Genomic DNA, 26,750 nt, shown 5'->3' with positions numbered 1-26,750 from the left:
CATCAGCAGCCTTCGGAAGGTTAGGGAAAGCTGAAAGGAGGAGGAGGAGCTACAGGGGAGTGGACATCAAGGAAGTGGTTTGTGGTTTGAGAAAGGAGGAATTCTGGCGTGTCTGTGCTGACGGAAGGTCTAGTGGAGGAGAAGACAGGGGGCTGCGGGGAGGAGGCAGGGCTGGTGGTGCGGTGTTTGTGGCGCACAAAGGCGTGGAGCTGCTGGTCCGGGTAGGCGCGCAGCCCTGAGTGTGGGGCCGGCGCAGGGCTGGCAGGTGCGGTCATGGTACAGGTTCTCTTCTGATGGCTTTTGCTTTCCCAGGGAACTGAGCAAAGGTTCACCTGCTGCTGGGAGGAGGGATGTGTGGGGCTGGTCGGAGGAGCAGGCATGGTCCTCAGATGAGTGAGCGCAGGTCCCCATGCGCACCTGCTCAGGTGTGAAGTTGGAGAGCTGTATTTAACTAAGTTTGGGTTTTGGCAAATGAACACAAGACTGTGAGGGAGGAGCAAGGGGTTGTGGGTATTCACAGGGTCTGTAAGCTGGGAAATGTGCACACAGTTCAGATGGTGACCAGTGCGGGACCAGGATGAAGGGCCGGGTGGTTGGACGGTTGGCGCCTGTGTGGCAGTGCTGAGTGGGCAGTCAGACGGTGCAGGGCATGGGGCCAGCACTGAGAGGGGCTGTGCGCTGAGGAAGGTGGTGAGCATGGGCCAGGCGCTGAGAGCCAGGGCACTGGAAGGGTCACCCTGGACCTCAGAGTCACCAAGGAGCGCGGCTGTGGTCACACTGGTGAGGGTGACCGTGAGCCAGGAAAGAGGGAATGACCTGGAGGTCCCTGAATGACAGCCGCCAGGAGTGAGTCAGGGACCTGGACTTACGTCTGGGGTTGTGGGAGGTGAAGAGAGAATGGTCTCCGTGGTGATAGGTGCCAAGGCAGAGCCTGGCCTGTCCGGAGTCCCAGGGACCAAGAGTGGGGCAGAGGGACCCAATCAGAGCCAGGAGGGGAGAAGTTACAAAGGGGCTGCGGACTTACTGGATTTTACCAAGGACACCAGAGGGCACAGGGGCAAGTTTTAGGAGGCTGGTTTAGAAAAGAAGATGGAGGGCCACATGGGGATGAGGGGCACACAGAGTCCTGACCGCCCAAGTGACAGCCTTCCCAGCGACAGGCTCTCACCTTCCCCTGTTTTCTGTCTCCTCTTATCACCACAGCCTTATCGTCTATTTGGTATTTGTTTTTTTAATCTACTTTCCCTGTTGAAATGCAGATCGGTGAGCCCAGCAGGGATTTGAAGGTGACCTTTCCCCCACAATAACCTGGTTGCCCTTCTCCCAAGAGAAGAGACCCCCAAATGGTGCGATGAAATATTAATAAGTAATTATCAAAATGTTAATAGTGAAATTAAAATATCAATCTAGAGCAGCGGTTCTCAACCTGTGGGTAGCCACCCCTTTGGGGGTCGAGCGACCCTTTCACAAGGGTCACCTAAGACCATCGGAAAACACATATATAATTACATATTGTTTTTGTGACTAGTCACTATGCTTTAATTATGTTCCATTTGTAACAATGAAACTACATCCTGCATATCAGATATTTATATTATGACTCATAACAGTAGCACAATTACAGTTTTGAAGTAGCAATGAAAATAATTTTATGGTTGGGGGCCACCACAACATGAGGAACTGTATTAAAGGGTCACGGCATTAGGAAGGTTGAGAACCACTGATCTAGAGCCTTTCAAAGTTGCTAGAGTAACAGACAGTTTCTGTTTGCAAAATCCACAGGTTCTGGCAGGCCTCACACATGGAAAGTGATTTGGTTTGTACCTTTAGGGAACTGATCAGGCTTCTGCTTTGCATTGTCATACTCACCACTAGCGTGAAGGAGAGTTAGTGAAAGGAGTGAAGTAGCTGTGACAGAAAACCCATCTCGGTTTTTCCCAAGAGGCTCTCTGCCGTTGCTGATTCTGGCAAGTTTTCCATTTCCAGCCAGAAGAGTTGGAGGAGAGAATTTCCAGCGTCCTTCCCAACACTCTCACCCAGACTCTGGGGCTTACCCACCAAAGAAGTTCTTGGGCAGTGTCATGCGTGTGACCATCCCAGCACTGCATTGATGATGCATGGGATCTTGCTAGCACTGAATTTACCACACGCATGGTCATGAGTTTAACATGGGAACAGTCTGCTAGCAGTAAACTTGACTTTTCTCGGGGGTGGGAAGAGGAAGGGCCACCAGGCAGGACCCATGAGAGTTGATGAGGACATTCAAATGGTGGGGACAGTTTGTGCAAGACCAAATCAGAGCATGGTTGTAAATCTGGACAGTTGAGGGCAGTCCTGCTTTGTTGAAGGGTACTTCAGAAATTTTGTGCTTTCTGTGAATTTCTGGATGAAATCAGGTGGAGGTAAAGATGAGGGTCTCTCGACGATCCCAGCTGTGACCAGGCACATAGGGCCAGAGCTGGCCGCCTGGCCAGGACACGTGGGGTTCTCTGAGGAGTCATCGAGTTGGTTCATCATAACCTCACGGGGCAGCAGGCCCTGACATGGCTCAGAAAAATGACAGGGCATTAGGGGGGTCATGCACAGTGTTGTGTCTGGAAGTTTCTCAGGTAATGACATCACAGTTGTCAGAATTAGATGGGACGCCCTGTGCTAAAGGACTTTGGGAACTCCAAAGTGATTTTTGTTCATCTTTGAGTCTCTTCTCCTTCACCCTCTTTGGCTGCAAATTCTGCCCAATAAGATTTAGGGGTTGGGAATGCAGACTGGTGCAGTCACTGTGGAAAACAGTATGGAGTTTCCTCAAAAATGGAACTTCCATTTGACCCAGTAATCCCACTTCTAGGAATATATCCCATGTTCATAGCAGCACAATTTACAATAGCTAAGATTTGGAAACAGCCTAAGTGCCCATCAGCAGATGAGTGGATTAAAAAACTGTGGTACATCTACACAATGGAATACTACGCTGCTATAAAAAAGAAAGAACCCCTACCATTCGCAACAGCATGGGTGGAAATGGAGAGCATTATGCTAAGGGAAATAAGCCAGTCAGAGAAAGATAAATATCACATGATCTCACTCATTTGTGGAATATAATGAGCAACATAAACTGATGAACAAAAATAGATCCAGAGACAGAGAAACATCAAACAGACCATCAAACTTCAGGGGGAAGGCTGGGGAGGGTGGTGGTGGGGGTAAGAGATCAACCGAAGGACTTGTATGCATGCATAAAAGCATAACCAATGGACACAGACACTGGGGTGGGGCGGGGGGGGGGGGGGGGGGAGGCGGGTGAGGGCCTGTGCTGGGAGATGGAGGTGGCCGGGGAGAGGTCAATGCGGGGAAAAGGAGACATATTTAATACTATAAACAATAAAGAATATAAAACAAAACAAAACAAACCACATAAAAGAGTTTAAGTTCAAGCTTCCAAGTAAAAAAAAAAAAAGAATTAGGGGTGCCCTTATGGGACAGAGTGTGAGCTGCGTCTGTCCCCTCCAGCTGCTGGGTTGAGGGCCCTTGTGTTAATCACAGAAGCACCCTTGGCAGGAATAATGGTGACATACCACCCTTCTCTCCCAGCTGATTAAAACGAGCTGGTTTGACCTTGGGATTCAAGGCGAGTATGAAAGAAAAGCATGAACCACGGGGCTTCGTCTTTCATCTTCGAAGGGTGTGCACCGAGTGAGGACAAAGAGCATCCATCTGGGAGCGGCAAGAAGGTCAAAGGAAGAGGCTGGGAAGACAAGCCGCCAAATTAGAGGCAGGCTTTTTTTCCCCTTCAGAAAAGCAAAGGCCCCTGGCCTCCCTACTGGGAAATCTGAAAGTTGCTTCTGAATCTTTTATAACAACAATGTTTTGTTGTTATTTTTTGTATAACAACAATACAAATGTAGGGAAGTCCGGCTAGATCAGCGGTGCTCAACCTGTGGGTCACGACCCCTTTGGGGGTCGAACGACCCTTTCACAGGGGTCGCCTAAGACCATCGGAAAACACACATATAATTACATGTTGTTTTTGTGATTAATCACTATGCTTTAATTATGTTCAATTTGTAACAATGAAATTGGGGGTCACCACAACATGAGGAACTGTATTAAAGGGTCGCGGCACTAGGAAGGTTGAGAACCACTGGGCTAGATATAATTCCTCAAAAGATTTTTCCATAACTCTGTGCATCATAATGATTTTATTTGTATGCAGTAATTTCATAGGGGAAGAAGCCACATGGCTGTCCCCTCCCCACTGAGATAAAGGAAGCAGTTTTGCCTTAGGCCATATTTCGTTAGTGCTGATGAACAGCAAATGTTCCGTGGTAGGTAGTGGAGCTCCTGGCTGGCACGGCTTCTGGAGGAAATTCGGTGTATTTTTCCAGGGCCTCCACCATCCTCAGGCTAAGGTGGGTCCTCCTTTGTGCCCACATCCGGAGCTCTTGATTTACACCTGTTATAGCGTTATCACCCTGGGGCGTCCGCTCTTCAGGGTGGGGACCCATCCCATTCTGCTTCTCTCCAGCACTCAGAGCAGCTACTGACTCATTATTGCTTCCATTGACCCAGAGCAGCTGTGCAGAGGACCCGGTGTTAAAACTTCCTTGGCACCGTAGAAAGTCCAATAGGAAATCATTTTGTTGTTGTTGTACAGATCAAGGCTTATGCAGGCACAGCTGCCACAGGCGGCCCCAAGTCCTTCTTTAATAAACGCATCATAAAATGCCATCTATTGTGGGAAAGGCCAAGGACATCTGTTGGCTTTGTCACATCTGCACCCATAGCACCTAGAGCAGCTCAGGTGTCCGGAGGCATTTATTCAACCCACTGATAAGTCATAGCCCCGCACCTCCTTTCCAGATGGGGAAACTGAGGACCAAAAAGGTGACCAGTTCAGAGATCCCCCAAAAGGACTCAGGAGACAGCTCTGATTTGCAATGTCGGGGGGCTGTTTTCATTTCGAAGCAACACAGAATGGGGCTGGAGTGGGGGTGTGAGGGAAGGGGCTGTGTTCAAGGCAAGCCCGGGAACCGGCCGGCCTCCTTTCACCTTGGACAGCAGCATGGACGGCGCCTCCCATCTCGGCATCTGTCCCCTTGTTCACATCAAATCTGAACTCAAAGTTCTGGGGTGTCCGGGCAGGCAACGTTTCTTACCAACTCCCTATACTTAGATGGATATATAAATAATGCAGACTCACAAGGATGGAGCGGGAGAGGGCCATATGGAATACAGTCACCTGTGAGCCTGACTGCATTATTAATGAGTAACTCAGCCACAGGGAGGGAACCAACCTAAGTCACGTGGGGAAACAGGTTTTGACCATATTCTCTAAGGCTAGAGACAAAAAGAACTGCACACAAATATTGACCTCTAGATAGTAGCTTGTTTTTCACAAGGTTTGGGTTAGTAATTCCCAAACTACTTTAATGCACATTCTAGGGCCGAGGAAATACGTATGTTGTGGCTCATGAGAGTGGAGTTCTCATTGCTGGAGAGAGGAGTTATGATAAGGAAAGTCATGAACGTGGTTTTGAAAGGGTTGGAATTTGAGGAAAGGAGACAGGATTCTTTGTATGATTTTTGCTATTTGTTTTGGTAAACTTGAAATTATTTCACCAGCAAAAATTTAAAGAAATGGCCAGCAACTGTAAGAAAAGATCACCAACCGCAGGTTGGTAAAGCATAAAAGGTTAATACTATGAAGTGTTGTTTGGGATCTAAGGAGATGGGTGTTAGACTATCAGGGAGAGGGAGTCCAATTGGCCAAGCTCCTTTATGGGGCAACGTAGCCTTCTCGCTCAGAGTCTAAGAGCAGCAATCCTAAGTGGGTCCTATCTAAAAGTATGGGTTCTTGAATGTTCCAGGAATCTATCCTACTCATACATTAACACAGATTTTATATGGAGAACAAATTTAAGGTCTTTGTAGCAGAGTAAGTAATAGCAAGAAATTGTAAACCATTTAAATATCCATTGTAGGAGCTGGTTAAATAATCTCTGATTATTCGTGAGGATTGTGCAGAGGGGCAGGAACTGAAGATCCCCACCCACACAGCAGCCTATTTATTGTGTGAAATAAAATCAACAAGAATGTGCCTTGTATGGGGTGAACTCTGGCCCAGGGTCTGTTCGAGGCTGTGAGTCACTGAGGACAGGGGTGGTAGGGAAGAAATGAGAATTCTGCAAAAGGCACGGCTAACATCAGGCGGGACTTGGAACTGGTCTGCATTTGAAAACAGGTTTTTGTTAAGCACTGGACACCCACACCCTCCTCTCATCTTCTGCTTCCAGCTGGTGGCAGCCATTGTGTTTATCAGCTTCGGCGTGGTGGCCGCCTTCTGCTGTGCCATCGTGGACGGCGTGTTTGCCGCTCGGCACATAGTGAGTTCCATCTTTTTAATTTTGCTCTCAATCGCTTTCCTGGGTGTGAAAGACCTGCATACAGAAATAACTTCCCGGAGCTCAGAGACCTTCCCTGCTTCTCTCTCCGTTTCTGTTTGTCAATTGATGTCCTTCCTTCTGTCACTTTTCTTTATTGCCTGCAACACACACACACACACACACACACACACACACACACACACACACGTGTGTGTGCACACACCATCCCATCAGTCAGAATCAAAGTCTTCAACTTCCCAAGTAACTTTCCTCAGGTCATTCTTTAAATTTAATAAGACGAAATACATCCCGAAATCTGCTGACTCATGCCTTCCCAGGTTTTATAGTTCAAATGTGTTTCTCTTAAAAGGTTATGACAGGCCCTGACCAGTTTGGCTCAGTGGATAGAGCATCGGCCTGTGGACTGCAGGGTCCCGGGTTCGATTCTGGTTGGGGGCATGTGCCTTGGTTGTGGGCACGTCCCCAGTGGGGGGTGTGCAGGAGGCAGCTGATCGATGTTTCTGACTCTCTGTCCCTCTCCCTTCCTCTCTGTAAGGGATCAGTGAAATATATTTTTAAAAAAAGAGGTTATGACACCCCTAGCTGGTTTGGCTCAGTGGATAGAGCGATAGCCTGCGGACTGAAGGGTTCTGGGTTTGATTCTGGTCAAGAGCACATGCCTGGGTTGCAGGCTTAATTCCCAGTAGGGGGCGAGCAGGAGGCAGCCGATCAATGATTCTCTCTCATCATTGATGTTTCTATCTCTCTCTCCCTTTCTTCCTCTCTGAAATCAATTTTTTAAAAAAAGGTTATGACAGAATTTTCCAGCTTGACACTGTAAACTGTGAAATCCTTATAGGTTTACCTAATGGTGTGGAAGCCCGAGATGGAAGATTCTGTCAGTGGTTACAGTCATGTGCCACATAATGATGTTTCGGACAGTGACCGAGTGCATGTATGAGGTGGTCTCATAAGATTACAATGGAGCTGAAACATTCCTATCGCCTAGTGACTTCATAGCCATCGTCATGTCATAGTGCAACGAAGTACTCACATGTTTGTGGTGATGCCAGTGTAAACAAGCCTACTGTGGTGCCAGTGGTAAGACTGAGACAGAGGAAAACACAGCAGAACCTCCCAGGTCCTGTGGGCTAGAGAGCCACCTGGAAGAGGTGAGGGACTAACACCCCCAGCCAAGGCCAGAACTGCACCACAATTATCCTTCTAGGGCAGTGGTTCTCAACCTTCCTAATGCCGCGACCCATTAATACAGTTCCTTGTGTTGTGGTGACCCCCAACCATAAAATTATTTTCGTTGCTACTTCATAGCTGTAATTTTGCTACTGTTATGAATCGTAATGTAAATATCTGATATGCAGGATGTATTTTCATTGTTACAAATTGAACATAATTAGAGCATAGTGATTAATCACAAAACAATATGTAATTATATATGTGTTTTCGGATGGTCTTAGGTGACCCCTGTGAAAGGGTCCTTCGACCCCCAAAGGGGTCACGACCCACAGGTTGAGAACCGCTGTTCTAGGTTCTTCACTGTTTGTGAAATAAATATTTACATTTATAGCACTTTTTAGGAAATGGTGTATACTTTGTCCCAGACTTTCCCCCCCTTGTTTCTTATTTTTGGAAAGTTAATTGATCTAGGAGTCCCTGGCCCATATTTGTTGTCATGGTTTCAGCACACTGTTTGGTTGGAACAGAAAGCATATCCTTTGATCCGAACCTGATTTCCCATCCAGTGCTAAGTTACTGAGGTCAGCAGGTTGCTGTGGTGTTGGACTGTCATACCTGCATTATCTCAAGTGTCAGTCAATCAGCAAATATTGAACAAGGGCCTCACTTGAGCTGGGAGTGCAAAGATGGACATGCCTTGGCCCTTTCCTCAAGGAGCAAGCGTCCTATTGCTCAAGCCATGCCAGCTGGGGGTTGACAATGCCAAGGTCTTCTACGGAGACAATCCATGTCTGCCCTCAGGGAGCTGGTGTGGGAGGAGTGCCCGTAGACAGATGTGCACTTGGGGGCAGTGTTAGCGCATGGACCTGGACATCTGCTTACAGGGGCATTTGAGTGATGATACCTGACCTCGAGCCAACTGGTTTCCTCTCACCACGAGGCAGCCCATGTGAAGCCCGGGTGGGGCATGAGAACCCTCAGTACCAGGACCAACTCGGACCGCATGTCTGCAGCTGCTCACAAACCCATCCTTCTCTCTCAATGGAGATGGAGAACAACTGGTCGATATAATTTCTTAAGACCATTTTCAAAATGAGATCATTTTAAGGTTTTTACCTTCCCCACCAAATTAAACGCTTGGGTCTGGAAGGTGGTTTTGGGAATCCTGGTTGTGAAGGAAAAACCAGCCTTGCCTTCCTGAGAAAGTGGGTCCCTCCTGACAGAGGGGCTCCCAGCAGCCGGAGGTGGGTCCCGCCCTGTTGCTGTGTCACCGGCTTTCCCCAGGCCTCCTCTCCCGCTCAGCGCACACCTGGAGAAATTCTCTTAAGAGCCAGCGGTTTCCCAGGTGGAAGGATCTCCTCCGTCCAGCACGGCAGGAGTGAGGACGGAGGTGTGCGCCCCTCAGCCCCACCTTGTTTCATGGAGGAATAGGATATTTTGAAGCCCTTCATCATTGCAGGCGAGGTCTAAATACCGCTAGATAAAAATCCAGGCTCCCGTGTACCAAACTGGCCGGGCAGCTGGTGAAGTGGAACGTGAGCCCTGGCAGATCTGTCAGGAATGAGCCCACCTGTCTGTTTCCACCCAGTCAGGCCTGCTGGGCTGTGGACTCCTGGGGTTCGCAGGTCATTGCAGGAGAAACGGGAAACAGTGGAGTTTGTGGCCACCACTGGGCCTCCTGTGCCAGTTCAGGGAGGACCTGCCTTTCGCAGAGCAACGTTGTGGTCGCCCCAGAGTGTGTTAGTGGCTACTTTGGGGCATCGTCAGTGACTGATGGCACCCAACCGCACTGGCACTCTGATCTCGGACTTCCAGCCTTCAGAAGTGTGAGGAATACGTGTGTGCTGTTAGGCCATCCCACCTGTGTATTTGTTCTAGCAGCCCGAGCTGACTGAGACAGAGCTAATGGGAAGAGCTCTCTGAGACCTGGCAGTCAGCTCTTGAGCTGGACTGGACTTTTAGACCAGGAAGGCGTGAGGGTGACTTTTGGTGATTCATGAACAAGGACCCTTTCAGCCAGGCATCACCGTCCAGTCCGGAGGGGCATTTCCCCGTGATTACAGGCACGAAGGAGAACGCCTGTCCACAGGGTCATCCACCAGAACCCGAAGCTTGTCGCCTGCACATGATGCAGCCACATGGACTGTGCAGGCACCGGCCTGACTCCCTAGGACAGACACTGAGCTGGAGCTGCAGATGAAAGAGCCTGGCTGGGACGATACCAGGAAGTGAAGGGAGGAGTGGAATCAGGCAGGGGGCCCCTGGCAGAGGGTACTTCTGAGGTATAACCGACCTGGTATGGCAGCCGCACCAGGTTTCTCTCCAAAGCCCTTTCCACCACCTTCTACATTCCACACATGGATGAATACTTACGTAGGGTGACAGGTGGATGTATGCTTGGATTGCTAAAGAATAGGTAGATGGAGGATAGATGGATGGATGCATAGATAATTGAATGATTAAATGATTAGGCGGATGGTTGGGTGGGTGGGTGGGTGATTGGCTGGATGAATAAATTAGTCTGAAATTCATCTTGCTCCCTTCCTAGTGGAAAAATATGTTTTGCTTTCCAAGAAAGAGATAGGAGCCAAGGGGTCAACCTGCTGAGAGTTGTAGGAGGGCACCTCAGAAAGTCCTGCAACCCCTCCCGTCAGCTGCCCTGTGCTGACTGATGAGACATGTGTCAGCCGAGCCTGCAGGGACAGGGTGCCTGCTCCCCTGGGGCCTTCTACTCACCTGCCTCCGGGATGCAGGAGCCGGCTGCTCTGGAACAAGGTGTGGCATTTCCTGCTAGGTGTTCTGCATGGCAGGCTGTTAGTCGGCGTTGGCGTCTCTCCTTTAGAGGGGCCTGGAAACGGCAGACAGGTCTGAAACTGCCTCCAGCCACTCCCGGTTTAGAGAGGAAACTCTGAATCCCGTTGTGTGTTTGTCTCTAGGAGACAAGACCCCTCACCACGGGAAGATGCCAGTTCTACTCCAGTGGGGTGGGATACTTGCCCGACGTCTACCAGACGGAGGTAAGCAGGAGCACTGGCTGATGTGCCTGGCTTCACTCTGCTCATCCGCGGATCCCACCGTGCCTGCGTCCCTAGTTAAAATCCGAATGTCTGGGTTCTTACAGTTCTCCCTGTCACGTCTGCCCTCTGTGCCAGGGTGAGACTTTGTTTTGCGCTAGCTTTGACATCTTAATGTATTGTATTTATTCTGGAATCACAGCTGCCGACTTGTTGTCTTTGACACACAACAGTCCTACAATTCACTAGTCCAGTTCGCTGTGGCCTATCTGATGAGCCTTTCATTGACTTAATCGCTGCAATAAAAAGCTAGTGCACTACATTTGCGTTGGCCAAGAAACTCCTCCACGATCCCCGGGCCAAGGACATCTGCAGGGTGATTTCATTTCTATTTCTAGCCGCATGAAATGCCAGGTGTAGCAAAGTGCCCCATGGCATGCCGTCCTCTCTCAGACCCAGGAGGGCACTCAGCTCCCTTCATCTGGCTGTGTCACTCCAGCTCTGCGCAGATTTGCTGGTTTAACTCAACACGGGCTCTCAAACTGCATACAAATGTCAAAGAAGACTCAGAGTAGCCAGGAGAAGCAGGAGAAGCAGGAGAACACCGGAGGCAAACAGCACGGTTAACATCCTGCAGGGTGGTTGAGGTGCTCCGAGAACCATGGGAGGAGAAGGTGCATCCTGGATGCTGTAGCATGAGGCCCTGAGTAGCCAGTGGCCAGGTCCCTGCTGCTGGCCTGAGGCTCCCTGTTGCCCTCTCCAAGCAGGTGGCACAGTTCTCCTCCAAAGGCTGGTCCTGGCATGTGTGGCCTTTCTCCTGGCCGGAGGGAGCCTTGGGGACCTGTCCTGTTCAGAGTGGTCATGGGCTCCCCAGGCCCTCCATGTGTGCCCCTGCCCTCCAAAGGCCCTGGCGCTGCTCTTCCCTTCCTTCTACTCAGGTGTTCAGTCCAGTTCAAGGTCAACTGTTACCCTCTGCTCCTGGGATCATGGAGGAGCATGGCCCCCTCCTGACCAGGGTGTCAGACCTTTTGACGACCAGCCCATGTGTGGGGCTGCCGCAGCTCCACCCCTCCACCAGGGCTTCTAGAACCCCTGCCCATAGGACTCGGCCCAGGGTCTCATCCTAGGGGGGAGGTTTAGTGGACCTGGGGATTTAAAAGCTTCCCGAGGCCCAGATGGTGTTGCTCAGTGGTTGAACATCAACCAGTGAGCCAGGAGGTTATGGTTCCATTCCCGGTCGGGGCACATGCCCGTTTTATGGGCTTGATCCCCAGTGGGGGCGTGCAGGAGGCAGCCAATCAATGATTCTCTCTCATCATTGATGTTTCTATCACTCTCTCCCTCTCCCTTCTTCTCTGCAATCAATAAAAATATATATATTAAAAAAAAAAATAAAAGCTCCCTGAAGATAATGGGGAAGAAGCTGCCCTACATAGTTCAAACAAGGGGCCAGCAACATTCTCCATAAAAGGTCAGTAGTATTTTAGGATTTAAAAGTCAGCTACTCTGTCACAGCTACTCAGCTCTGTCTCTCCGCTGCCCTGTGGGAGCAGCCACGGCGATGCAGCCACGATCTAGTGAGGTGGTTCTTGACCTTCTGTCCCTTTAAATACAGTTTCTCATGTTGTGACCCGACCATAAAATTATTTTCGTTGCTACTTCATAATTGTAATGTTGCTACTGTTATGAATCGTCATGTAAATATCTGATATGCAGGACGGTCTTAGGCGACCCCTGTGAAAGGGTTGTTCGACCGCCAAAGGGGTCTCAACCCACAGGCTGAGAACCGCTGATCTAGTGGGTGGACTGGGCTTGGCTCCAGGCCCGTAGTGGCTGACCCTGGTCTAAGCCACTGTCCCCTGCTATTGCTCTCCACACTTCCTAGGAGGTCACACCTCCCAAGAGGGGGCACCTAAGGTTAGGCTCAGGCCTTTTGACCTCCAACTCCCCATGCCGGGGCTCTGACCTTCCCACGAGCTGTTTGCTGGGCTCAGAGCCGCACCTTGCCCTTGCCCCCTCCTTCCCCGTGCCCTGTGCCTGCTCGGGACTGTTGTCTTTCCAGTCCTCCAGTGTGACCTGTCACGCCTCCCGGCCCCAGTCTCCTTCCGGGTCTGAGTCACGCTGGTGCTACTTCCATGGCTCCCTGGCCGGTGTCTGGTCTCCTCCCCATCGGGACTGTTTCCCAAGCCATTTCCAGATTAATCTTTCTGCAACGCTTCTCAAGAGCTCTGGAGCGCCCCATTGCCAGCTTGGGTGGTTTCCAGAAGTTAACCACAGAACTCGGAAAGGAAGGCCATGTGCCCAAAAGGTTGCTTGAGCTTGCCGACCCACTGGGGCCCCGGAGAGGCTCTGAGGACCTCTAGGGCATGGTGTGCCCAGGTCTCTGCCCCTCAGAGCCACGTCAACTCCTGCAGAAAGAGCTGGGAGAGTTTGCTCAAACCTCCTTCCGTCACTCGGTGTACGATCCTCCTCCCTTCGAAGCTCTTTCCCCCCAAATGTCACTGTCTTCTTTCTGAAGTCAGTGGTCTCTGCCCTGCTTACCTCCGAACTGTGGGTGGCATGTCTCAGGCCCCCACATTGAATAGCACTGGGGGAAGGAGGAAGGCATGTGTTTTTCCCTAATCTTGCTTTTTTTTTAAAAAAAATCAAATGTCCTCCAAACATTTGTAGCCTGAGGGGGAGGCCTCTGTGTGGGTTAGGCAGCCGGTGGCTTGGTGAGAACAGGCTGCTGGGAGTTGTTCTCTGTGTTGTCAGGAAGGGTCCTCCCTGGAGGGGTCTCACCTGGAGGAGGTTCACCCTACCTGGAGGTTCCCCCACCTGCAGGAACCCCTGCCTGGAGGGATCTTTACCTGCAGGAATCTGCCTGGAGGCATGGTGCTCAGAACCCTCTTCCTTTCCTTGTCTATCAATCCTTGTCCGCCTGGACACCCTGTGTGACTGAGCCTGGTCCTCTAACTCCTCCTGCAGGGCAGAGTCCTGTCACGCCCCAACCCCGAAGCACCTGGAATAGGGCGATGAAGGGGGAGGCCAAGAAATGTGGGCTCAGGAGGGAGAACTGCCTGATTGACCAGGGTGCAGCCCTGCTCACCCTGGGGAGAGAATGAGCGGGCACACAGGGGTCAGGTCTCTGAGACCCGGCAAGGCCTTTCTGCTTGCAGGTCACCTGTCACTCCCTCAATGGCAAGTGCCAGCTGAAGGTGAAGAGCAACACCTGCTATTGCTGTGACCTCTACAACTGCCAAAGGTGAGTCCAGCAGGGAGTGGGGGCGGGGGGTGCCTCATGGGAGGAGGGGAGGCAGCCCCTCTTCTCATGCTTCCCTCCTCCCCTCTTCCCTGTCCTTGGACACTGCACCTACACCATCACCTGTAGTCTTTATGTGAGGGAAGGGAGTTAGCTCCATTTCACAGATGAGGAAACCGAGGCTCAGTGATGTGGTGAGGTGTGGGGAGGGGAAGTGTTCTATAAGCCCATGATCATGTCTCTGTAGTGAGCCTGTGCCTCTGGCCTGTGGAATTCACCAGCCTTTCTTAGTACGCCCCCCCCCCCCCCCACACACACACAGCTGGGACAGATGGCTAAACAGGGCTGGAGCTGGGTATTCCCCTTGATAACACTCCAGCAGGTTAGGCCCTGGGTACCAGTGTCCCCGAGGCCAGGCCTTGTTGAGGCGAAAGCAGCTCTGGCTGTTTCAGAGCTGTCCCTTTCCCTCCCCCTGCTGGAAGCCCAAGAGCATTTTTCTGAGTGTTTAGTGTGGGACCAGGTTGAGCTCCTGAAGGTGAATCTCACAGCATGTGTGGTCCCCATGACTGGTTCCCCACAGGTTTTAATGCTGACTTAAGTCATAGCAGCTCACCATTACAGGTCCACTTTCTACCCCGGCCCCTGGGGCCCAGGCGTTTCCGCTCCTGCGTGTGTCTCCGCGGAGCGGGGTTCCTGTATCCACCTGTCTGCATCTCCAATCTGGGAGCAGCCGTGTGTCCTGCATCCTCCCCTCTTAGGACCCAATACGAGTTGTTGATTTTCCCGGCTATTCGGCTTTTTCCTTGTTGATGGGACTCAGTGCGAGTTCCAAGCTGGAACTGAAATCCTCCCCTGATTGTCTTCTACATTTGTATTAACAGCTTGAACACTTACCTTAAAGCCAGTGGGAATTTTAATGCTTGCTCCTGGGGTAGTCCCCCCTGAATTGTTGGAAATCCCAGGGGTTTAAGCTGCACCCCCTTCCCTGAGAAAAGGGTCCACGCTATTTCCAAGATGAAATGGAGGAGCAGCATGTGTGTGGGTCACGGTGACTGCCCCCAGCAGCCTCCTGTGGCCAGGATGCAGGCTCCTCTCAGCCATGCTGTGGGGGTCAGGATGAAACCTCCACCAACTCGGCTGCTTGCTGAAGGCTGACTCAGTTGGGGCCCCATTGGTGGGGCGCTGGGGCCTGCATTCTCCCTGTGCAGGGCCTGTGTTTGGGGAGTGGGCAAGGTGATGGTGCCATCCTCTCTGCTCAGAGCCTGGGGCTCCTTCCCTGGGTGGGGACAGCCTTGCTGCCTTGGCCTCAGGGTGCCATTGGGCTGGTGCCTCTCTCTGGCATGACCAGTGTGGCCCTCGGGGCCTTTGAGAGCAAAGACCACAGCCGGTCTGGATTCAGTTCACCTGGCCCAGCCCTGCATCCTCCCAGCCCGGCTGTCACCTGGCAGGTCCTCTCCTCGCAGGCACAGGTGACACTGTTGTCTCCTCCCCGTGTGCAGCACCGAGTACTCTCCCACCTACTACGAGTTCGTGGGCGTGAGCGGCTGTCAGGATGTGCTCCACCTCTACCGGCTGCTCTGGGCCTCGACAGTGCTCAACGTCCTGGGCCTGTTCCTGGGCATCGTCACAGCCGCGGTCCTGGGGGCCTTCAAGGACATGGTGAGTGGTGCCGCCCGGGCTGGGCAGCGACAGCACTCGGGACGGACCAGGGCTTCGGGGCCCACGTTCTCTCAGGCACACAAGGCAGGCCTCGTGATCCCCCCTCACAAATGGGGAAACTGAGGCTCATGAACACCACCCGCCATACATTTTAATGACAGCCAGCCTTTGCCGGTCGTTTCTGGAAGCAGAGTCTGTCCCAGCACTCGCCTCCACCCTCTGAGGAAGAACCTGAGCTTGACGCTTAGATGTGTCTGTCTCCACCACCTCTCACCCGACTGCGTGTGCAATCACCAGAGCCTCCGATTTGGTAGATCTGGAGGGGCGGGTGGTCCTGGGGTCTGCACTCTCCCGAACTCATAGGTGATTCTGATGCAAGAACTAGGGAGAGTGGGTGCTTAGCGGGTGCCGGAGCGCCAGGAAGGGGCCGTGACTGCAGGGCCTCACTGTGAAGGCTGCTCTGGCTGAGCCTCCCCTCAGCATGGTTCCCTTTTCACAGGCAAATAGCCCTGCCAGGGGCTGGGCTGCAGGACCCCCCTTCTCCAGCCCTCTCCCCCTGGCACCTCTTTGTTCCAAACTAGAAATTCTCACCTGCAACAACCCTCCCTTCATCCTAGAGGTGCCGCAGGTGAAGGGCAGCCCCTCAGAGTCCCCAGTTGCAAACCCCGAGGCAGGCACATAACATCTCAGAGAGAGGAGCCATCCACCATGACCCAGTGTTAACTCTAAGGCCAGTGTGAAAGCGCCTGCAGGCAAGGCACCTGTCCCGCAGCTAAAGCTCTTCCCGAGTCTCTTGCTACCCAGCTATTCTGGAGACTTTGGTCATTGACCATTTTTAGTAACTGAGCCTGGAGCCCTCCCAAGATCTGTGATTTTCTAAAAGGTTTTGTTTCTCTAGATAAAATCTGAGCTAACACGGGACATCCTGGTGTCCCCTAGGACCCAAACCCTCCTCCTGGCTGCCACCCTGGAGCGGGGCAGACGGCCTCTCCAAGCTCTGGCTGTGGTCATAAGATTCTTTACACTCATGAAAAAGACAAGCAGCCTCAAGGATGAAAGTCGCTGGTCACCATGCCTTCAGCAAAGTCTCCAGTGGGTGCCACAGCTCTCCCAGGGTGCCTGGGGTCTGCGGAGGGTCCCACAGGGCGCCCTCTGAGAAAACCCTCAGTATAGCTCTATTGGGAATGTACCGATGCTCCACTCTTTCCCACCAGACCTCAGCATTGTGTCTAAACTCTGCTCTGGACAATTTTCTTTCTCCAACTCAAAGCTCTGGTGTGCTGTGAGAAGCAAAAAGCATGATTCCTTAACATTCTACATCCACTGAGTAATACTCTTATAAGTTTAATGGATCTTACAATTTAAAATTATTTTAAGGCACGAAGGCCCTTCATGAACCAGCCCAAAGCTGTGTGTGCCCTCTCAGCGTACGAGGGCTTCATATGCAGGTCACACATGCGCGTCACACTGGTGCAGAGTAAGTCCCTTTGCCCAGCAGGCGGGGCAGGGGGAGTCTGGGGTCTGCAGCGGGGCTCCTGAGGCGGTGCCTGGGCGGTGACAACACTTACAGTCATTTAAACCCTGTCTGGTGGGGAAGGGTCTGCACTGAGCCTCAGGTGTATGTACTGAGAAATGAGGTGGGCAGTCCTGTTGGCCCAGCTGGGGCTCCTTGAGGTCACCCACACAGAAAGGTAGACAGGAGGCCAGGGCAAGACCAGACAGATGCAGGCAGTCAGGGCCAAAGGTGGGCCGGGCCTCCCAGTGCCTCCTGCAGACAGAGTGAAGCTGCCCATGCCAAAATGTTTAGCTCCCTCATGGGAGAACCCCCGGCCCTGCCCTGTCCTTCCTAAACTCCAAATGGCAAAAATTGCTGAGCAAGGCCAGGAGGGTTCCTTTTCAGCCCATGAGATCATCTGTGAACCTTGACCTTCAACCTCCATCACCCCTGCTCAGCCCAAGCTCCCAGGGCTCTGGCTGCAGCTGTTTCCTCTGACCAGGATGCTCCCCTCGCCCCCTGCCCTCTGTGGGGCCCAGCTCCTGCTGTGCCAGCCCAGAAACCCCTGGGCTGTGTCCCCGGGGCTGGCACATGAGGGAAGCAAGCCCAGTAGGACCACGTCTGAGCATGGAAGCCAGTCCCCCCGCTATGGCCGAAGCTGCATGGGAGGTAGTGTAACACTGCGTCACCTGCAGGGGAGGGACCAGGGGTTTTTGTGCTTTATCAAAACAGCACCAGAGGGCCTGGGCCTAACCTGGAATCTTAGTGGGTCTCTGGGACAATTTAAAAAAATAAAAAGCAAAAGTAAGTCCCGCTTTTCAGGTGTTTAGTTCCGATCTGAGAGATTTTGATCTGAGGACTCGAGACATCTCCCCCTGGCAGATCTGATAGGACCTCACCTTCCTGGATGACTTGAACATGGGGCTCCCTGGAGAGACTGCTCAAGGCTGAAGGTGCCAGGCTTTGGGGGGCTGGCTGATGCATCTCCATTCTCTGTGGCAGGTCCCTCTGTCCCAGCTGGCCTACAGACCCTCTGCTCCACCTCAGATCCTCTACAACCCTGCCCAGCAGATCCTGGCCTACTCCGGTTTCTGCCTGGCACCGGCGACCCTCCCCACCTGCTCGTCCTACCCTCTGCCTCTCCAGGTAGGCTGAGCATCACCTGCCTGAAGCCGCGGTGCTCAATCATGGGCAGCAGTCATGCAGGACAGCGCTGGTCAGATGGGGCATGCAGGGGGGCTTGGGTTGAAGGAAGACCCAGGGCTTCCCCTCTCCTCATGTAGATGATGTTGTGGCGGAGCAGGCATGGACTGGGAAAGGGGTGGGGATTATCCGAGGGGTGATGTGGCGGTCACTCCACACACAGCCTCTCACAGGGACGTTTGTTTCACAGCCAAACTTGGCAGTTTGGACATCCTTTGCTCCACATGGTCATCATGGTGACCAATTGTTGGTGTCCTTCAGGACTCTAACCTTTTCTTTCTTTCTTTTTTTAAAAATATGTTTTTATTGGTTTTAGACAGAGAGAAAGAGAGAAACATAGATCAGCTGCCTCTTGTACGCCTTTTACTGGGAATCGAGCCTGCAACCTGGGCATCTGCCCTGACTGGGAATGGAACTGGTGACCTTTTGGTGGAATGGGACAACACCCAACTGAGCCACACTGGCCAGGGCTAACCTTTCTCAATCGACAAAAGGTCACTGCGATTTCAGGGCCAGAGCGGCTGGGGACATACCACCACATGCCTGGGCCCCGTCAGCAGAGCACAGTTATTTAGATGGAGCCATCTGAATTTGCCAATGTCCAACCACACTGCCCACAGCAACGGCGATGTCATAGATTCACCCTAAAATACTGCTCTTGGCCTTGGAGTTGTTGTGGGGCACTTGGTGCGGGTGAGACCTTGTTTGTAGAGCGGCATCTGCTTTGTCCTTCTCTTTCCATTTGTGGTTTCGGCTTTTCCTTCTTTATAAGCTAGGAAGCTTCTGGTTGAAATAGACCCTAATAATCTGTTGCCTTATGTACTCCAGACCTCAACCGTGGCACTACTGACGTTGGGGCCAGAGAGCTCTGAGGGGTGACGCTGCCCTGTGCACGATAGGATGTTGAGCAGCATCCCTGGCCTCCACCCACCAGCTGTCAGTACACCCCTGTTGTGACAACCAAAAATGTATCCAGAAGTTGCCCAGTGTCCTCAGGGGGTCAAAGATGAGAACCACTGGTCCACACAACTTACCTAGGCTTCCATTTCGGGGTGGGGCAACCAGATGGGCTTTTTATTCTTTTGCCTGTACTACTAACAACGCCAGCAGCAAGTGCTAGGAAGTTTACAATATTAACATGCACGTGGAGTTGTGTTTCTGTGCTTGGGCGGGAGGGGTGCTGTGGGGGGCTCAGATCTGATCCTTTGCAACGAAGTCATATATCTTCATGTGTCAGCTGCCGGATGCTTCAGTGGTCCTTGGGGTTGGGCAGCAGCCAGGGCTCTTGGTAAGCCTGGAGCCTGACTTCGGGGTGCTGGGTGGTGTCCTGCTCTTGCTGTGTTCCCTCAGGAGACGTGCTCCTTGCAGGAGTGCAGGATGTGGCGGATGGTCTTCCATCCCTAAATCCCGGTGCTGGTGAGTGGGTCTGCTTGACTTCAGTGTCATATTCCCTCCTTCGGGGGCCTCTGGCTCTTCACAAGCAGCAGATGCCCCCTCTTCACCCTCCCGGGGGAGGCCTGGGCTCTCATCCCGTTGGCCTAATCAGCTATTATCGCCAGCACATGTAGGAGTATAATTACATATAGGTCAATAATTGGATTTTGAGGAGAGGACAAATCAATGAGGTTCCTGTGTTTCCATAGCAGAAAAACAACAGAACTGAAGCTCCTGTTTCTGCTGACAGCCGAGAGGGAGGGGACCCTGGGCGTCCTCAGCAGCAAAATGCTCCTGCACAGCAGCAGGGGCGAGACAGCTGCCGGCGGCTGATTTGAGCAGTTGGCCAAAAAATTTATTTTGAAGAGAACCCACCTTCCTTGCTCCTAGGAGTTGATTGGTCAGGAAAGTCAGGGAAGGGGTTGGTGTTGATGAGTCTTGTGAACAAGGACACAGGGAGAGATTTCGCTCACACCCCGTGATCAAAGGATTTCTTGTCCACTCCCCTGATCCAGCCCTGTCTGTCGGTGTAGTTTACTCTATAGTTACTGGTGGTTTACTCCACAGTTCATGGTGGTTCATTCCATGGTTTATGGTGTTTTAGTCTGTGGTTTGTGGTGGTTTACTCTGTGGTTCATGGTGGTTTACTCTGTGGTTCATGGTGGTTTACTCTGTGGCTTGTGGTGTTTTACTCCGTGGTTCATGGTGGTTCATTCCATGGTTTATGGTTTTTTACTCCGTGGTTTGTGGTGGTTTACTCTGTGGTTTGTGGTGGTTTACTCTGTGGTTTGTGGTGGTTTACCCTGTGGTTTGTGGTGGTTTACTCTGTGGTTTGTGGTGGTTCATTCCATGGCTTATGGTGTTTTACTCCGTGGTTTGTGGTGATTAATTAAGTCTGTGGTTTGTGGTGGTTTACTCCTTGGTTTGTGGTGTTTTAGTCTGTGGTTTGTGGTGGTTTACTCTGTGGTTCATGGTGTTTTACTCTGTGGTTCATGGTGGTTAAGTCTGTGGTTTGTGGTAGTTTACTCTGTGGTTCAGGGTGTTTACTCCATGGTTCCTGGTGATTTGCTCTATGGCCTGGGTGGTTTATGCTGTGGTTCTCCCAGGTGCTCATTTCCAGTGAAGAGCTGGACACATACATGGTGGGATCTGGGAGCTCCCAGCAGACCCCAGAGAACGTTCTCTAGAGGTTTTCTTTGTCCCTGTGGTCAGAGTGAGTTTGAGAGAAATAAAGAAACAAAGGTGGGCAGGGGCCCTGGGCTGTCAGATCCTGAGCAAGGTGACATTCTTGGCTTCAGGGACAGCTTGTGAGGAAATCCTCCTTTCAGATCCTGAGGTCTGGGGCTCCTGGACTTCCTTCGTGGAGAAGTATCCAGGGAAGGGCAAGGCAAACAGGTCGGCCTCTCGTGGGTCCCGAGGCACTTGGCGGGCAGAGAGCAAAGGAATTACAGCACCGCCAGGAGACCAGGGCCCTACACTCACCCTGTGGCATTGCACAGCAGGGCCTGTGTGCTTTATTTGTTTAAAGATTGGTTTTAAGTAGGCATTTTCAACTCTTAGAACTTGAAAAAGAATAAAGTGTAACAGGTTTGTTGGCAGATGGAGAAAAACTGAAAAAACATTTTTCTTCTCAATCACTTCTACTTGAGTCTACGTCAGGGTTCTCCAGAGAACCAATAGGATGGATGGATGCACATATATGTAGACATAGATGTAGATTAGACATTGAGACAGAGAAATAGAGAGACAGGGACAGAGCAAGGTGTCCTGGGCAGGGCAGGACGGCAGGCTGGAGACCCAGGAAAGAATGAATGTTGCAGTTTCGAGCCCAAGGTCAGTCTCCTGGGAGAATTCCCTCTTCCCCAGAAACCTCAGTCTTGTTCTCTTAAGGCCTTCAACTGATTGGATGAGGCTCACCGACATCATGGAGAGTGACCTGCTTTACTCAGTCTACTGATTTCAATGTCAACCTCAAAATGCCGTCACAGCCACTTCCAGACAGGTGTTCGACCAAACATCTGGGCACTGAGGCCTGGCCAAGTTGTCACATAAAATTAATCATCACACTCGGTGACAAATGCTGAGCTCTTGGGTTTTTTCCGTAAAGTGTGACATGTTGGTGAACCCAGGGGTCCCCAAAAGAGCTGGGCAGCCTTCTCCTTGGACATGTTTGCCCTTGAAAAATGAGACTCCCGCACAGCAGGCGTGAGGGCTGGGAAGTCTGAGGAATTCCACAGCTGGGTGTTTCCACAGGCGATGGCAGGAGCGGACTTTGTGGAAAGGAGGCCCCTGCTGGGCAGGGCCGGGCCTCCCCCTGGCCTCCCTGAAAACTCACTCTGGTCAGAGAGTGTTCCCACCCCAAGGGCCTCGGTTAGGCGGGCAACCCTGGGTCTGGGGGAGCCCGAGCCCCAGGTGGGCTCTTTGAGGGGTGCTCCACGCGAACTGCATGCGGCTGGCCCTCTCCATGGACTGAGGAAGCCTTTTCTGTTCCATTGCAGCCGTCCAGCAGCTTCCCAGCCTCGTCCTCCACTGACCTCTCTCTGTCTGAGGACACGCAGCCTCCGTCCCAGTCCAGCTCCAGCTTCGGGCTCCCGCCCAACGCCCCGCCTCTCTATGCTCCAGCCCCTTTCCTCCCCGGGGAGAAGCCTCCCCCCTACGCACCATGACAGGGGGGAGATTGAAAAAGAACTTCTTTTTGGTTTGTTTTTTTAAAAAGCAGCCTCCACCATGCCTGCTTCTGTGGCCAACCTCCTAGAGACATCAGGAGAACGTTTCCGAAGTCTCTGTCCTCCTTCCCTCCCCGGGTCAAGGAGAGGCCAGGACCAGTGGTGAGGACAGAGCCCCAGGTGACCCAGGTGACCCAGGCCCGGGTGGCACCTCTGCCTGGTCGCCTCGCCCAGCGTGTAAACCAGATGCCAAATAGCACTAAAAGTTCTACCTGGAGCCTCCGTGCTCTGGTATCTGTCACCGCTTACATAAAGCTGAGTCCCATTTCCCTACACATTTCCATCTCCTCTTAACTAGGTAGTTATTACTACTATTATCTTACAAAGAGTACATGATCCTGGGGCATCCATGTGTGAGGATCATTTCAAAGGAAACGTGTTGAGTGTTTATTTATTTATGTGGGTCCCCCAGAGGGGGCACAGTCTCCACTCCAGGACTGCGTTCTCCTGCATTTATTTGCTCAAACGACAAGATTCTCTGGCTCAAATATAAAGCGCTGTTTCCAGGGCCTGCGGTGACTCTGGTCTCTGTGTGTGCCTCTGTCTTTTACAAATTTGCCATCACACCTGGAGGGTTTTGCTACCTGAGGCTGCGTGCTTCTTACTTAACTTCTGGGCTTCCAACTGGGGTGCTCTGGAGGCGCCTGGTCTGCTTGGTAGGGCACCCGGTGTGGTTACCCCACTAGAGTGGGTGGTTTCTGAGGCCCCACAGCCAGAGCCTAGGGTGCAGCCCTGCCTATCACAGACCAACAGCTATTGACTCAGGGCCCAATGTGTATCCACCTGCTGCCAAACACACCTGAGGCAGTAGGTGAGCACAGCCCTTGGATATGATCCAATCCTGGTTGAGTGACAGGCCAGAGTCCCCATATGCCAGTCCTGGATCACTGGGGGAAAGAGATAAGGGAGGGGGAGAGGAGAGGGGAGGAGAGAGAGGGGGTGAGGGGAGGAGCGTTTTAAGAGGACAAAGTCTCCTGCTCCCAGCTGCTGGCTGTGAATGCAAATCTGGCTAACAGATAAGATATTCTCAGCCCCGTACAGAAGTATCTCATTTAATTTCCTGCGCATACAGGGAACATTACCTGGGGCATCCATGTAACGCTTCCTGTAAAGAAGGTAAACACACATGTCACATAAGGAAGTGACACACGTGGAATATAGCAAACTCGGGGAGTCAGGCCCCAGGAGCCTGGCTAATTGATCTGGGAGAGGCTATTGATTACAGACCGGGAAGCGAAAGGCAGGCCCCTGGTCTGGTGAGCCGTCTTTAGTAAGAGTATCATTTTGTTAAATTTAGACTCATGTGCCTAGTGTTTTCCAGGAGACCCTGATCTGATGGTGGCCCAGCATAGCCCTGTTCTCCGCAGGACAGGTTTGGGGTCCCCCACTTCCTGTTTGCAAAGACAGGAGGGGCCCACCCTCGGGGTTCCTAAACAGGAAAGAAGGCACTGTGTTGTTAAGAGGAAAATTCCTTTTATTAGTGAGACCGTGGAGAGTGGGAAGTGTGGCCCATGAAGACAGACTAACGCAGTGTGAGAGCCCAGGAGCCAGCATCCGGCCAGGGGTCCGGGGAGCAGAAACCAGAGTGGGGCCGCGAGGCACGAAGGGCTGACCCTCGCCTCTGCCTGATACTGGATGTTGGCAGTAATAGACCCTGGCAGAGCCACCAGGCCGCCCTGGGGCTGGCACGTCTGGGGTCACACAACAAGTGCCTCAAAGAACAATACTCCTCTGCCTGGAGTCTAAGAACCAAACTGCTCACGGAGTCAGGAGGCCTTTGCAATCTAAACGCTGAACCCATGGGGTGCGTTTCCTATTGCATGAGGCCCTGGACAGGGGAATCCTGTCCGCAGGAATCCTTAATGTGCACTGAGCACCCGCTGGGCCTTGGGGGACAGCATCAGGCCCATGCTGCCCCGCTGCTAACAGCAGAGAAGCTGAATTGCAGACCTGGCAGCGAGCCTGTGCTGACTGGACCGGGCCACCAACCCCAGAAGACAACCGGGTGCCAGAGATCACAGGGACAACCTCGTCCTCCACACATGCCCCCGGTCAGAGACACTCAGTGGCGTCAGTGTCCCCAGACTGTTCACCCCAACCCGCCCAGTCTGTCTTGCAGTCTTTTTATCTAACCTAGAGCCAAGACTGATAAAAAATATTAAGCTCCAAGGCCAATAATTTTGCTCTTGCCCACAAAAATGTCTTTCTCCCTTGCTCCAGCCACAAAAATATGTGAACAATTCAACTTCCAGTCTGGGGGTGGCTCCCACACAACCAAGCCCCGCCCCCCAGCCCCCAGAACACCTCCCCCACGCCCTGCACACTGCAGGCACCCACACCTGGTCGCCCAGTCTGCAGGGAAAGCATCTCCACCCCTGGCACACAGTGTCTGGCCACACCCGGCCCGCCGTGTGCTCTGGTGCCACGCCCCAGTGCGTGTGGGGCACCACCTCTGCCAAAGCCTTTGCCTCGCTGCAGGGGATCCAGACCTGAGTCTTGATGCCCCACAGGAGCTGGACCACAGCTCTGATGGGCACCGCCTTGGGGCGGGTGTCCTGTTGAATTTACCCCCCCTCGTTCCTGATCACAGATGGCAGTGGGTGCTGGAGGCTGGTGGGCTGGGGGTGTCAAGGAGACTGCTAATGGGCGCAGGGCTCCCTTGTGGGGCGATGGAAATATTCCGGAACTGAGTAGTGGTGGGTGATGGTGGCACAACCTTTAGTGGCCGAACTAGAACTCACCGAATTGTATGCTCTTACAGGGTGGATATTATGGTATGTGAATTGTATCTCAATGAAAAAGGGTGGGACAGGAATGCATGTGAAGCACTTAGAGCAGCTGGGACCAGCACGTGCTCCGTTCACAGGCCACTTGCCATCACTGTCACCGTACGAACCACCTCTGGTTGGGTCTTGAGCAGCCTGTCCTCACCCAGCACTGCTCTGCCTCCCCACTCCCGCCCCGTCCCAAACTTCTGCAGCCCGATTGCCACACCTCTGGGCGTGGGGATGAAAACACAGGTGACAGGAGCAGAGATACCCTCTGAATTCTGGGGGAAGAGTTTGGCTGAGCTGATCTGATCACAGAAGCAGAAGGAAGTCCAGGAGGCATGGCCCTCACTCAATCAGCAGCTTCTTAAGTGGCAATAGTTATCTATGCCAATATTTCCCTTTTCCATTTTCTGAAACCTTTAAATCAATGAACATTGACACATCATGATCACCCAAAGCCTGCAGTTTACGTTAAGGTTCACTTTTGGTCTGTACACTCTGTGGGTTTGGGCAAATATATAATGACACACATCCACCTTGTGGTGTGATGGGAATGTTACAGTGTCATGCAGAACATTTTCACTTCCCTAATAATCCTTTGTGTTTCACCAATTCATCCCTCCCTCCCTCTCCCTTAACCACTGGCAACCACTGCTCTTTTTACTGTCTCTGTAGTTTTGCCTTTTTCAGAATGTCATGTAGTTGGAATCACAGAGTACACAGCCTTTCAGATTACCTAAGATTCTTTCACCTAGTGATATGCATTTAAGGTTCCTCCATGTCAGTGGTCGGCAAACTCACTAGTCAACAGAGCCAAATATCAACAGTACTTCTTCAAAACAGACTCGCCCAGGCCGAAAACCGACTTCTGCGCATGGGCCACAAAGTTTCAATTGCACTGTACGTGCGCGCCCGCACGTGGTATTTTGTGGAAGAGCCACACTCAAGGGGCCAAAGAGCCGCATGTGGCTCAGGAGCCACAGTTTGCCGACCACGGCTCCATGTTGTTACATAGCTTGATAGCTCCTTTCTTTTTAGTACTAATGATATTCCATTGTCCAGATGTGCCACAGTTTATCACTCACCCACTGAAGGGCATCTCAGTTGCTTCCAAGTTTGGGCAATTAAGAATAAAGCTGCTCTAGGCATCCATGTGCAGGTTTTTCTCTGGACATACTTTTCACCTCCTTTGGGTAAATATTAAGGAGCGTGATTGCTGGATCACATGATGGTGAGAGGATGTTTAGTTTTGTGAGAAACCACCAGCTGTCTCCTGAAGTGGCTGTAGCATTTTGCATTCCCACCAGCAGCGAACGAGAGTGCTTGAGGGCTCCACATTCGGTGTTGCCAGTGTTCTGGATTTCCGTTATTCTGGTAGGTGTTCAGTGGTCGCCTGTTGTTTTCATTTGCATCCCCGATGACATAGGAGGTGGAGCATTTTTTCACGTGTTGATTTCTCATCTGCATATTTTGTTTGGTGAGGTATCTGTTAGGTTCTTTGGCCCATTTCTTTAGCTGTGTGGCTTGTTTTCTTATTGTTGAGTTTTAAGAGTTCTTTGTGTATTTGGGGTAACAGTCCTTTATCAGATACCAGTATGTCCTTTGCACATATTTTCTCCTCGTCTGTGGCTTG

The 26,750-nt window shown here is 52.0% G+C and overlaps 1 protein-coding gene across 1 annotated transcript in view; it reads left to right on the top strand.

Moving 5' to 3' along the window:
* The window catches only part of TMEM255B (transmembrane protein 255B), a gene marked incomplete at its 5' end in the record, with an annotated part of 41,387 nt that extends 18,530 nt beyond the window's left edge, over positions 1-22,857 (top strand). Inside the window, 6 exons of the mRNA XM_081084650.1 lie at positions 6,291-6,380; positions 10,511-10,591; positions 13,747-13,832; positions 15,329-15,488; positions 17,986-18,129; positions 22,119-22,857. Coding sequence (XP_080940776.1) covers positions 6,291-6,380; positions 10,511-10,591; positions 13,747-13,832; positions 15,329-15,488; positions 17,986-18,129; positions 22,119-22,286 — 729 coding nt within the window. The 3' untranslated portion in view covers positions 22,287-22,857. The remainder of the gene's footprint in view (positions 1-6,290; positions 6,381-10,510; positions 10,592-13,746; positions 13,833-15,328; positions 15,489-17,985; positions 18,130-22,118) is intronic.
* Positions 22,858-26,750: the final 3,893 nt, after the last annotated feature.

The sequence above is a fragment of the Myotis nattereri genome (assembly GCF_964212035.1).
Source record: "Myotis nattereri genome assembly, chromosome: 2".
NCBI lineage: Eukaryota > Metazoa > Chordata > Mammalia > Chiroptera > Vespertilionidae > Myotis > Myotis nattereri.
This window is presented reverse-complemented; position numbering and strand designations above follow the sequence as displayed.